The sequence below is a fragment of the Lactuca saligna genome, chromosome 1 (assembly GCF_052625555.1).
Source record: "Lactuca saligna cultivar CGN05327 chromosome 1, ASM5262555v1, whole genome shotgun sequence".
Taxonomy (NCBI): Eukaryota; Viridiplantae; Streptophyta; class Magnoliopsida; order Asterales; family Asteraceae; genus Lactuca; species Lactuca saligna.
In genome coordinates this window covers 54,270,062-54,284,565 of record NC_136417.1, presented here as the reverse complement: position 1 = coordinate 54,284,565, position 14,504 = coordinate 54,270,062, and the positions used below count along the sequence as shown (strand labels likewise).

General features: G+C 34.0%; 1 protein-coding gene across 1 annotated transcript; it reads left to right on the top strand.

Annotated features, from left to right (window-relative positions):
* The first annotated feature begins 6,735 nt into the window (after nucleotides 1–6,735).
* On the top strand, nucleotides 6,736–7,386 carry LOC145036449 (putative histone H2B.1). Its single transcript, XM_078984894.1, has one exon. It carries the CDS (start codon nucleotides 6,824–6,826, stop codon nucleotides 7,271–7,273), a length of 450 nt encoding a protein of 149 aa, XP_078841020.1. The 5' UTR covers nucleotides 6,736–6,823; the 3' UTR covers nucleotides 7,274–7,386.
* Nucleotides 7,387–14,504: the final 7,118 nt, after the last annotated feature.

The window sequence follows — 14,504 nt, the reverse complement described above, 5'->3', positions numbered from 1 at the left end:
AGCACCAATTTAGATACAAACAAACACACACACACACACATATATATATGTATATATATATATATATATATATATATATATATATATATAATGGAAAACATCAATTAAAAGGACATAATAGTTTTTTCAATTTTAACAGGGACAAAAATCACATGAAAATCTTGATCTTGGACCTTCTATGCAAGTGGGAAACTTTTTGGATGTTTTTTGAATACCATATAGACCAATCTTGCAGTTTTTTCTTAAAAGTTATAAGTTTTACATTGCTATTAGAAGTCAGTCAGAGATGAATTTTTTGTTTTTAAGTAGCCTTAATAATTAAGATAATATTTCAAAATCAAATCCTTAGCTAGTTAAGAACAAATTAAACTTCTCATTGGTCACTGCAATCCTTTTCAAAATACGCTCCGTACTCTTCAATATTGCCTTGTAGCAGAAACATTTGCATTAAAAAGGACATCATGCAGTTGATATTGGGAGGTCGAGGGTTTTGAAAATGGTTTATAACACCATTTTTGCATGCAAAATCTTATATTTTGAAGTTGAAATACATTGAACTATAATGGTACGTGGATGATAATGAGAAATTGATGTGTGTGCATGTTGTTACCTTCCATAATCGAGTTTCGTAGTGTCACTAACACCTTTGATTTTTCATTTGGGTTAAAAGGGTTAAAGGTCCTGAAAATATTTATGTGAGGGACGAGGACTTTGATGAGGATATTGTAGATTTATCCTTCAGGGAATTTGCACAAGAGACCTTTAAAACTTATTCAAAACTCTTCGATGAACCATTCGTTAACATAATATATGATGAAAATATATTAAGTAAGACTTTTATGGAACGGGAAATGTTGATAACGAATATGGTGTACATGACCCATTTCATGATGACATCGATGGAGGAAATATTGTTAAAGTGGGTGCAGAGTATACGGTTTATGATCCATATATCCATTGGGAAAAATGAAGCACATAGTGGGAGAGTATTAAGAGTCCCGTGATTAACTTGGGTTTACATCAACTAACTATGTAGTAACTAATGTATACCTTTTATGTGATAGACATAATAGTGATAGACATAATGTCATTGCTATGTATGGGAAATAATATAAAATATAGACATATCCTTTTAAGGTATATGTGTCACAACTGAAAATTTTGTGTCTTGTAAACTATACACTCAAGCTAAAGTGAATCAAAAGCTTAAGAACATGTGTAACACCCATGATTGTAACAACAAAATTTCAATCAAATACACCATACAATCATTCAAATGGTCAACAAACAATTGGAAACCCTAGAAGTTCTTATTTAGGTCCACTTTGGACTAGAACTCCCTTATTGGATCTAAATGGACCAATAAGCTTCCAATTGGACTATCATGGGCTTAGAACCCTAATTGGGCTCTAATTGGACCCACATTCATTTATTTCAATATTATGGGCCATATTGGGCCTAGAATGAAATAAATTGAAAGCTTTGATCCATGATTAACCTAATCTAGCTTATTAAAACATAAAAATCACAATTTTATTTTATAAGGCCAATAAATACCTAAGATTAACCCTAATAGTGGTCTTAGGGGCAAAGGCCCAATTTTCTTCCTTTTCCTTCCAAAAATCTCGGCCCAAAAGCCCAAGCCCAAGATGAAGAGTTGACTTCATCATGCCACCTCATTATTACCTCTTGGTTCTCCATGCAACATCTCATACTTCCATGTATACATCACCTCAAGGTCTATTTCTTCTTCCTCTCTCTCACTCTCGGCCGAGCAACACACACACACATTCACCAAAAATCTCTCAACTCTCTCAAGAACACTCTTTCCTCCCTCTCCAAAAAATTTCGAGATTCAAGTGTATTCCAAGGGATTTTTCACAAAAATCACCATCCAAGGTAAGGTTATACTTAATTCTATGATCGAGTTTCCTTGAGCTATCAAATATCTCTTCTTAACTCATGAGAAATCATGATCTTGTACCTTAGAAACACCTCAAGGCCGAGATCTTCATCAAGGGGTGCTAAGGCCGAAAATCACCAAACTTTCTTCCATATTCTCTTCAAAAACCGAAAGCTTCAAACAAGGTGAGCTTCATACCCCATATTTTCGGTTTTCATGAGTTTTTTTTTTGGGGGGGGGATACAAGTGAAAGTGTAGATCTATATGTATTTTGTATGCTTGGTATGATTCCATGCTTATATGTGTGATTTTTGTGTGTTATAATGTTGGATATAGTCATAAAACCCCTCAAAACCGAGATATACCTCTAGTTAAAAGACTATAGCATCAATTATGCTTCTACATACAAAGTATTTCTAGAAAAATGGTTATATGGTTTAGTAACAATTTCTTTGAGCTAAAAACACCATTTTTGGACCTAAAATGCGAAAAATACAAACTTTAAGGGCCTAAATTGACAAATCACGAACTTTGATGGTTGAACTATGTCAAAAAAGTTTCAATAAAGAAATTTCTGGAAATATACTTATTTAGAGGATTAAAAACATAAACTTCAAGCTTAATGGGCTAAAAATGACATTTTAGGCCTAATGAGGCCCATTATGCGAGATTTTCTGTTTTGGAGGGTCAAAACTGCATTTTCCTGTAAAACAGTGGACTATAAGTGTTCTAAGTCCTTTTCAAAGGTTTAAAATGCTTTTTAAATTTAAAAGGGACTAAAGTTGCAAAAAAAATTCAATTTGGGCCAAAATTGTCAAACTTTCGAAAAAGAAGGGTTATAGCCGAGAAAAACTGAAATTCAGGGACTTAAGCTGTTTTCTATGAAAAATATGCTGGAAAATACTTATTTCAATAATTTTTGGTATTAAAATGTCAAGAAAATTGATTTAAGGACCAAACCGAAAAGTTTTTAAATAAATGGTTGAAAAAGTAAATTTTTACAAATAATGAGGGGCTGAAAACAGAAAATTCTCAAGACTAGTTCAATACATGCAAATTGATCCAATGATGATACCACAATTATCGACGAAATACAATACATTACAACACCAAAAGTCGTTGTCAAATGAATTGGTTCGGTCTCGAACCAATAAAAATCCGAAATTACTAACACGACAATACTATGACATTACGACATTACGATAACGATTGGGAAGTCACTATACATGCGAGTGTGCACAGACGTCTACGCACCACCTTTGGGCCCCAAAAGTGTAAAATCTTGTTCGTTGAGCCTAGCTAGCCCAATGACCTGATCTTAAGGCCCGAAGACCTCTCTCTTACGAAGTGTTGGGTTTCACCGATCCGACATAACGTAAAAGGACTTTCAATGGCTTGTATACTACTGGTCCCCAAGGGTCCTTTGGTATTGCTAGTAAAGTCTACCTTTTCATGCGAGGCGGGTCTGGGACCCCTCGTACCTTTTATCCCCAACCGGCTAATGGAGTTATTGAGGCCTTCGTGTCCTCGTTCTCTTCGGGTGTGGGACTACATGTAGTCAGGGCGGTTGGAGAACGTGGTTAGTACGGACGACGCCTTCGGGATCGTTAGTATCGCTATAGACTAGTCGTTTGTGTAACGTGTGTTTGTAGCAAATAATCATGCTCAACAATAATCCAACGTCGCCTGGTACCGACAACTTCACACGTTGCAATTGTTTCAATGTACGAATTAGGAAAACATCGGGTTTTCCTAGGGTATTTCAATACATACGGATTCGGAATACACACAAATTTTAAATGAACAAATTTTACAAGTATAGAAACAAACAAGCATACCTATGGATCTTCACACATTTTTTACTTTACTATTTTCAGAAAATATCGGATTTTCTGGTGTTTCTCAAAACATTACAAACATTGGATTTCAAACATTACTTATGAACTCACCAACATTTCATATGTTGACGTTTTTCAAAATACTTGTATTCTCAGGTAACAGATAAAGTGGAGGATGAATTGTACTCTATGACGTTTTGCTGTGGTTTAATTTAGTATCAAACAGTTATTTTTGAGAATGTCATGTTTTGGGAACAATGTAATGGATGTAAACGCTACCAGTTGTATCATTCCAAATGTTGGTGATGTATAATGTTATGTTTCATGTATATGCAATGTGATGGTATTCAATCGAGTCACGATAGCCCTCGGACGTTTCCGCCGTCTGTTTCGGGGGTGTGACAATATGTTGCTTGGAGTTATAATGAACATTCATTTATGATTAAATCCATATGTGAGATACATTTATGTGAGTTATAAGTTTTGATGTTTGGTTAGTTGTAACTGGTTAACTGAATGATATAATTAGGTAGCCTAATAGGACACTTAATTGATGAATAAAGATGCACTTAAGAGGTTTTATGTACAAGTATATAAGCGGGAAAATTTATAGGGATATGAGTAAGGCAAGAGAGATGATAGAATGTAGCTTAAAGGAACACTATGCAAGGGTATACAATTATACTACATTAACCCTTAAGTTGCCCAAAGAGCACTTGCAAGATTGGAGTAAAAGTTAATACAAGTGGTATGAACTATATCAAAAGGTTTTACGTGTGTTTGAAGGATTTTAGGGACAAATTTAATAAGGTTAGTAAATGTGTGATATGTTTGGATGGGTGTTTGCTAAAGGGACAAACCAAAACAAAGCTTTTGACTACTATTTTAAGAGATTCAAGCAATCATGTATATCCAATAGCATAAAGAGTGGTTAATGTCCAGAACATAGACAATTGGCCTTGGTTACTAAGCTTTTAGTTGTTGATTTAGATGTTGGTGGTTTTAGGATTCTCTTTACTATTTCAGACCAACATAAGATAAATAATAGTGTATCCTTAATGCAACTATTATACATTTATAATCTAAATGTCCTTTTATATTTCATGGTTTACATCAACATATTCACCACAAACAATGTGTCACACACATGTTTACAAACATCAAAAAGAGACGCAATGGATTATAACTGAATAACTTATTTTGGAAAGGTGCCAAAAGTATTGTTGAGGGGGAATTTATAGCTGCAATGGATAAAATCAAGCACATAACTCAATCTAGCTATGACTGACTTATATCTAAAAATCCACATTCTTGGTGTAAATCAATATTCTCTCATGGTTATGGTTGTGAGGAAATAGATAATAGTATGACATTTCTCACCTGTAGACCTGCAGGTCCCACTTAGCTAGCAGCAAGGTGTAGGACGGTCAATCCCGTATAGATCTATACATAAATTTACGCTCTCCCTCCATGAGACTGTGATTACAAAACGTGACACAACAATAGATTGTTATTCCATTAAGTAGTGCCTCACATTAATGTTATAGTATTTTAGTGTTTGTATAGTATGGTCTAGTGTATTGAATGTTCTAGTGTATTGTATGTTCTATATGTACTAGTGTATAGTATGTACTCTTGTATAATATAGTGTATGTTCTCTTAGTTTCTCAACCAGTGCATTAAATATTCACATAAAGTTTTTTGCGCCATTACCGGATAACGACTTTCAATTAATTTATTTGGGAATAAGATTATATTTTAATATATTATTGCAATATGAGACTTTCATTCACCTTTATTCTTAAATCTTGGCTCCACCCATGTAAAATACCATTAATGTATATGCAATACAGTTAAGTTATGCCCTTTCACAATCAACAAAACTACATAAAAAACATTTAATCCATAACTGTAAGTATAAACTTACTGAGATCTATAAAATACACCATACAACAATACACGTAAATAAATACAAACAAGGATCTCGACTTTGGTCCATATCCACCTGAATAAACAGTGACTAATGGATCTGGTGCACATCTAATCATAACGACAACTTATAGTAGTTAACGAATTTAGTGCATGTCCAACGCTAAACACCAACGGTTAACGACTCTAGTGCATGTCTAACCTTGCCTCTAGTTTCGATTCACCAACAACTCCTTTAAACATAATATATTAACGTATCACACCATCAATCAATCAACAAGCAAAAGACAATACTAGCCTACTTGCCTAACCGTCACACTACAAATATTTATACATTGTTATTGACTTTGATATGGACACAAGGATATACGAGCCGCTCCTAGGAGATGATATTGGCTCGTTGTCAAGAGGAAAATTGGATTTAACATGCAAATCAAAAGCAATCGAGGAAATCTTGTTACCGAGGCATATATATTAGGGGAGAACCGGTAGCAAACATCTATCCATTGCTTTGTATCAGATTGCATGGAGAAAGGTGGTTAAAAATATGTGTAGCGATACAGCACGATGAAGAAGTTCATCAGAAATATGTCAAATATAAATGAAGGTGGTCAGAATATAAAGATATTTGCAGATATTTTAGGATTCAACTTGTTAACTATATTTTCAATTAATAAGTTTGGACAACTTAAAATTTAATATTATTTAATTAAAAGTTTATTATATTTTTAGGTTAAAGATTATTATATTATTATCATATTAAATATATATTTAAAAAAACAAAATTATTTTATAATACAGTATAAAGAAATATATGTTGTAATTTCCTAAAAAAAAATTAAAGAAAAATAGGATACTTTAGTTTTACAAATACATGGGCCAAAATGTTGATCCGCGTCGTGCGTCAAGCCAACAAAAACTCACGTCTCAAATTAAATCACATCCGTTGAAGCCAAACCATGGACCAGAACATATCAAAGGTCTCTATGCACAATCCGGGACATCTAAAATCAACCAATCAGACAACGCCTCGCAATCTTGATATAAACGCAACTAATTTTTCTTTCATTTTCATCTTTTCATACAACAATCATCTATCTCTCTCTTTCTTTAAAAATCAAATTCCCTCTCTACAAAAACTAAAGTCCCTTCAATGGCGCCTAAAGCAGCAGAGAAGAAGCTAGCCGAGAAGAAGCCGGCGGAGGAGAAGAAAACCGCCGCGGCTGAAAAATCCCCTGCCGAGAAAAAGCCAAAGGCTGGGAAGAAGCTTCCCAAGGAAGCCGGCGCCGGTGCCACCGATAAGAAGAAGAAGAGGAGCAAGAAGAACGTGGAGACATACAAGATCTACATCTTCAAGGTTTTGAAGCAGGTTCACCCTGACATCGGTATCTCAAGCAAGGCCATGGGGATCATGAACTCGTTCATCAATGACATCTTCGAGAAGCTTGCTCAGGAATCTTCGAAACTTGCAAGGTACAACAAGAAGCCGACGATCACCTCCAGAGAAATTCAGACGGCTGTGAGGTTGGTGTTGCCCGGAGAGTTGGCAAAGCATGCTGTTTCTGAGGGGACGAAGGCTGTAACAAAATTTACCAGTTCATAGATTTTGGGTTTAGGGTTTTATTTTACTCCTTGTAAAGAGAGTTGACTGAAAAATGTTTCAGCTTTGTCATGTAAGAGCTCGTATTGAAATTAAACGTATGAATTTTGGCCAAATTTGTGCATTATTTCGTATCTAAAACATTTATTCTTTACCAATTGCATTTCTTTAAACCCACAACTCGAATCCAAAAGTTTTCTCCTTTTAGATTGTATTCATTCCAAAAGTGTATTTGTTTTCGATTTAGCTATTCATTAACATCTGTTTTTGCAACAATAACGCATCCATTGAAACAGTATCTCATTGGAGTGGTAAAACTGGTTAGACCATGGGCATTTGCTACACGTTATCTTGAAGACGATGGTGCCTAATAAGATCCACGGAGACATCTTCGAGTTCTGCAGCAGAATTTGTTATGGTTTAAGTTATTGCCTTATTGGGTTCATTTATATATCAAGGTTTATTTATGTTGCTAGTTGTGTCGTCTCAACTTTTGCAATCCACTCACACACCGATGCCATACGCAAAGGAGCCAAGTGATGGTCCGCACTAGAGGTGTCTGGTTGGGTATAGATTTCGGATTTCAGATTGTTCCTTTCGGGTAAAATGAGTTTTTCCTTAAAATAATAACCGATGATCCGATACCCAACCTGTATTCCAATTCAGCTTCGTGTAAGACAAAAGTATGTCAGTGTGCTTGACGAATTCACAATTTCTAAGACCAGAGGGAGTTGTGCGGTCTAGGGAGCACTCCCTCCTACCACATCATCATGCAAACCATCCCCTGGGTGTGGTTTAAGTGTGGTCTCTGCCGCACTGAGGCCCTCCAAGGGTGTACTTCTCTTTCCCCTCTTTTACTTGCTCTCTCTCAACCAATCATCTTTATTTCTTTTTTCTTTTATTTTATCTCTCTTAACCATTTTCTCACTTCCTAATTGCGGTTTCAAATTGATGAAATAAAATAAAAAATAAAAAAAAAAGTTGGCGTTTACGTGGCATAGGAAAGAATGCGCTTTCAAATACACCACTCCCTCGATCCTAATAAATCAATGTGAATAAATTGTATATATACATTTCGATATCAATTCTCACATTTAGTTATTTATCAATCCTTACATTTTTTATGGCAATTTCCCATATAAAAAAACACATAAAAATCCAACAAAATACAAAACTACTAGTTAAGTAGAGAATTTAGAATTGAGAGGATACCACTCAATTGCCGCGGTACCCCACAAACACATAACAAATGCTTGTATTTTATTGAATCTATTTTGGATATGATCTTTTTATTTGTGGAAATTTATAATATTCATATATTCAAATTAAAATTTATACTCACCTCTACTATGCAGGGGTGTGCACCAAACCGCATAAACCGTCCGCACCGCATAATAGGGATGAACATGGGTTGGTTTGGGTCGGTTTTTAGCTAAAACCAAACCAAACCGTAGAAAGTCGGTTTTTCGGTTTTTAAAACCATATAGGTTCGGATTTTGCATGGGTCGGTTTTTCGGTTTTCCGGGTTGGGTTTATGGGTTTTCGGTTTTAAACCATGGGTTTATGAGCTCCTTTTTTTAAAATAATTTTTGGGTTCAAACCTAGTGAAAATATGTTGCGATAAATAGTATTGTATCTACTTTAAATATACTAAAATAAATAGTACGAATTCTAGTATTATAAAAGCATAAAAGTGTTCAAAAGATTAAAGTTTAACACCATTAACAGTTTGTTGAAAATAAACATAAAGTATTAAAGAGATAAAGTCTAAAGTCTAAAACTAAGAGTTTAAATCATAATATAAATAATATATATGTTGATCGGTTCGGTTTTTATGGACGATTTTATACGTCAAAACCGAACCAAACCGTTATTTTTCGGTTTTTGTAAAATTCAAACCGAAACCGTCGGTTATGGCTTTGGTTTTGGTTTTTCGGTTTCGGTTATGTCGGTTTTTTTTCGGTTTTTCGGTTTTCGATTCGGTTTTTGCTCATCCCTACCGCATAATACGGTTTAGAATTTTTGCGGTGCGGTGCGGTTTTTCAATTAAAATGTTGCGGTTTAACCGCATCGCATATATATATATATATATATATATATATATATATATATATATATATATATATATATATATATATATATTGTACTGTTTCATCACTAGGATTAATAAAATAATAATAATTGTCTGATTAAAAGTTCGTAACACTTAGAATGTTGATATGGATAAAAATGGATATGTTAATTAGCTTTAAATTAGTGAATATAGTCATACAATAGGAATTAATTAACAAACATATTACTGAAAGCAAGTTGTTTTTTAGTTTTTTTTTTTAAACATTTTTAGTTTCTAGTTTTATATCTCAAAAGATCAAAAGGTTTTTTAGTTTTTCAAAAGTTTTAAAAAGTAGCAACTCATCTAATTGCAGATAAACCGCACAAGCCGCCCGCATCAACCCGTACCGCATAACGTGGTTTGAACTATGCATACAATACTAATGTCTGTAGCTTAAAGGGGTAAGTGATCATGGACAGGTAGTTTTCATGAAGAATTATGCATACAATACTAATGTCTGTAGGATATACTATAGCAATGGATGTCTTAGCCTTGAAGTCACTACTGCCGAGAGGATCACACTTGATCATGTTTGAACCGTTAGGATGAAGCACTAGTGCTTGTCCCCGAGTAGAATCCATATCCAGTCTTTTTACATCACCATATCTTTTTGCGATTTTCTTAGGATTTTAGAGAAGTCTTTTAGTCCGCATGAGGACAATTTCGTTATTTTAGGAAAAAAAAATTCACAAATTGGAAGAGGAGCTTACATTATATCTTTATGCTCCACACATGGTCATTTTCTCGCTTAGACCATTCGGATTATATTACTACCCTTTCAGTTCCACTTACACACTTTAGGAACCAAATGTTGAGTCAAATGGTTGTTATTACATTACCTTCAAGTATGGTAACATCTTAATATATATATATATATATATATATATATATATATATATATATTAAAAAAAATAATAATAATAATAAATAAATAAAAATAAATGGTGTGCAGACAAATTCCCAGCTGCAGAAATCTGAGAAGGGTGACCGGTTCAATTATTGAACAAATTTCCCAACATCTTGGTCACCCGGCGTTTGATATTCATTTATTTAGGTATGTTTTATTGTATATAGATCGAGTTGTTTTTCGCAAATTGGTGATGTTAGGAAGACTGTCGAGTCGGATACTACGGGGGGTTTGGGCCAACACCAAGTTAATCGATTCCTACAACGGTGCCCGAGCGATTAAATCTAGTTACACATGAGAGAAACCGGAAAATGTGAGATCAGAGTGTACACTTAAAAAAGAGCTCCACCCGAGCCCATCCAGTTGCTTTCTCCCTACTACAGATGTTCTTCATTGTATACATGTTCCATTGAGGCTGTGACTGCTCATCCCTCCTTACTCACCTAAAGGAGTTGTCCTGGCTGTGGTTTATGGTTCCATTGTCATCGGATGAAAAAGTTGTGAGATAGCAGCGAAATCAATTCTGACCATGTTGACTAACGTCGAACAGGTTCCATGGTTCTATCCATTCTTTTTATTTCTAGGGTAGTTCATCCCAAGTTCATTTAGTCTTGTCTTACTTGAGGACAAGTAAGGTTTAAGTTTGGGGTGATTTGATAGCTTCATTTTAATTACTTCTTTTTATAGTTTATTTTAACATATTTCATTCATAATTTAGATAATTTCCATGCATATTTTCCTTTTTGTTATTTTATGACTATTTCGGGTACTCTCGAATCTTGTGAGCATAATTGCAGGTTTTCGGGTCTAGCGGAGCGGGAGTGTTCGGGACATATAGGAGGCGATGAGATTTGGTAGACAAAAATGATGTTGGGCTTGATGGGTAGTGGCGATGATGCATGGAGTGATCTTGATGATTATTTGAAGACTTGGAGAGAAATAAACTTTAAATTTGCAAGATGCGGGGGAATATTCAAGCGTACTTAAATTATTAATCGGGCGAATTCACGAGCTTTGGAGTATTTGGAGAGGTCAAATTGGGCTTAAAATGAAGAAAAACTTGAAGAAAATGGGCTAGGAGGTGATTGGATTCGACCTGGGCCAAGTGGGCTAAGCTATGGAGGCCCAAAACCTCAAAGATGCTACATCCAGGGACCACCCGCGCAACCCACCCGCGCAAGAGCACGCGGGTCGCGCAACCTCCTGCAGGGGCAATTTCGGAAATTCTTCTTTTGAGCTATTTGAGGAAGGTTGGTGCCCATCTTTTGCATACTCTTGGACATCCGATTTTTGGAGATTCTCTCTGGAGTTTTGAAGACTTTTGAAGGCCAAGAACCCTTGAAGAACATCATATTTTTACCTCTTGATTCTTGCTTAATGTTTGGTACAATTTTCTCTAACTTTGTTTCTTTGGGTTTAGCCATGCTTGGCTAAGCTAATCTTGGTTGACTTTTGGTTAATCCTTTGAACTTTTATTGAATGTTGAAGAATCCATGAACATGTTCTTGAATCTTTATGGGAATGTTTTGTGTTTTAACATGTTATCATTACTTGTATGTTTTAGTACATGAGTTTAAATGTGTTTGTGGTGATTAGTTGGCTAATTTCTTGATTAAGTAAATGATCTTCAAATTAGCAAGCAACAAAGGATTTTTGTGTTGTTTTTGCTTCACACAATCATAAAAATATTTCCTCCAACATGGTGGTGAAAGCATTTGACCCCTCTTGGATTTGGTGACTTTTTGGTTCTTAATGCTAGTTGACTTTCACTAATTACATGCTATTTGGAATTAGTGACTTTGACTAAGGAAATTGTTATGAGCTTCTCTAGCCATTTCAACAATTAAGAAAAGTCTAGGTAATCTCAAGCTCCTTGGATTACTATAGCCAAATTGAGGATTTAAAACAAGTATTGCACCATTGAATTCTAATGATATGTTCATCAAAAGTCAAAGTGAGAAAACTTTAAGTCAACCATCTTTCCCTTATTGATTTTACATCAAATTCTTATTTTTGTTGCAATTGTCTATTTAAATCATAGTTAATTCTAGTTTGTTTCAAGTATTTCAAAACATCAAAACCCCCATTTTCAATTTATTGTCATATTCCAAGTATTTTACAAAGAGATTTTTCATAGAGTTATCAAATTGAACCAGTCTCCGTGGATTCGATCCCTTTACCACTATACACTATTTTAGTGTGTAATAATTAAGGTTATTATTTGTGTTGGCCTCGACAACCACCAGCGCACACACCTATTTTATATATATATATATATATATATATATATATATATATATATATATATATATATATATATATATATATATATATATATATATATTAGTTTATAACCCGTGGGAACCACAGTTACAAAATTAATTAAACTATTATAGTGAAAACTCAAAATTATCAATCAATTATTTCAAATAAATTATTAATTAAGATATATTTTTTTAGTTATATAAAATTATAGTCGTTAATTTAAATAAATATGTGAAATTATATCACTTTATAATTTGTTTTAATTTTAATTTAATTTTTATTCTAATGTAATCAAATTAATATAATTAGAGTGGAAATTTTAAAATTCAAAATTAAGAAGTAATAGGTTGATAAGTGGCATGAATTAATGAAGAAGTTTAATCGGGTGACACATGGCAAAAATAGAATAAAATATACATTAATTAGGATATTTAATAGGATGATACATGTCAAAAGAATATTAAAATTATTCTTTTCTTAGAACAGCGATATATATATATATATATATATATATATATATATATATATATATATATATATATATATATATATATATTTGACATCCCCAAAATCACGGCCAGAAAAGACCGATTTTGTTTATGCTTTATAAAAATCAGAGTACTTCATTTTATAAAAAGGTTGCGGAATTTGTTCCCAGAAAAACATGGTAAATACGTTATTAAAACATTTTCGAAGAAACGTATTTATTTCATTTTAAAACGTTTGGGATGTCATCGTTAATACAGGAACATAAGCATAAACAGAACTTACAATTATTCACACTAGTGGTCTACATCTCTTTAAATCTCTCAGTGTAATGTCACTTCATATCAACACCTGTGATATAAATAAACTGAGTGGGTCAGGTTGGGAAACCTGGTGAGCACATAGGGATTTCAATCCCACAATGTTATACCATATACATAGTTTAAAATTCACAAAATATACAATTTCACCATACATATATATAAACAACTCTTATCCCACCCCGTCGATCCTCGCAACGAGGCTATCCATACTCTCGAACCTAAGATTAGTCGTTTTACCTACTCCATACTCTCGGATCAGAAATGAACGAATTTACCAAATCCATACTCTCGGACTAGGGACGAATGACTAATCCATACTCTCGGATTAAAGACGAATGATTATGCCTAATCCATACTCTCGGACTAGGGATAATAGCTAATCCATACTCTCGGATTAACGAATGATTATGCCTAATCCATATTCTTGGACTAGGGACAATGACTATGTCTAATCCATACTCCCGGATAAGTGACATATACTAACTTCTATTCTCTGAGTTTAACTCACTTGTACTCGTAAGAATATACTACCCAATATTCCTCATATTTAATTTAGGTCTACTCTTTATCCTAAATTATCAAATATAATGAGGTATGTTCTTTAACACGAATTTCAAGCAACATCAATTAACTTGCACATAAACATATAATTAATATTTCAATCAATACTTGTATTAAAATCATGTTCATGAAAGGGACTATGCACTCACCTGAGAAGGTGGTGACTCGGTACTCGGACAACGCTTCGTTTACTTTAAAATAATTTCCTTCGACGAAACCTAGTATTATCACCAATAGATTTTAGTCTATTATTCGCCGAGACTAATTAATAGTCTAGCTATTATTACTATTATATAAGCGTTAAAAAAATACTTACATAACCCATAATAATAGCCCAAGTATTTATTATATGTTCTTAATAACGTTAATATAATTAAATAAAAACTATATTAAAAATAGCATAGGCGTAGCTCACTTACAGCGGGTTTTATAGAAAACCAGGCTTTGCTTGGAGCAGCGTTTCCGAGCCGAAAAGCTCTTCTTCTCGGAGCCGTTGAGCACTCCGGGGCTTCCGCCTCGTGCTAGGGAGGTTCCCTAGGCTTTTCGAGGGATTTCGGGGCTAGAGAGAGGTTCTAGAGA

What these genes read in the sequence shown, in the direction of transcription:
- LOC145036449 (XM_078984894.1), top strand. Translation starts at nt 6,824, where the DNA reads ATGGCGCCTAAAGCAGCAGAGAAGAAGCTAGCCGAGAAGAAGCCGGCG.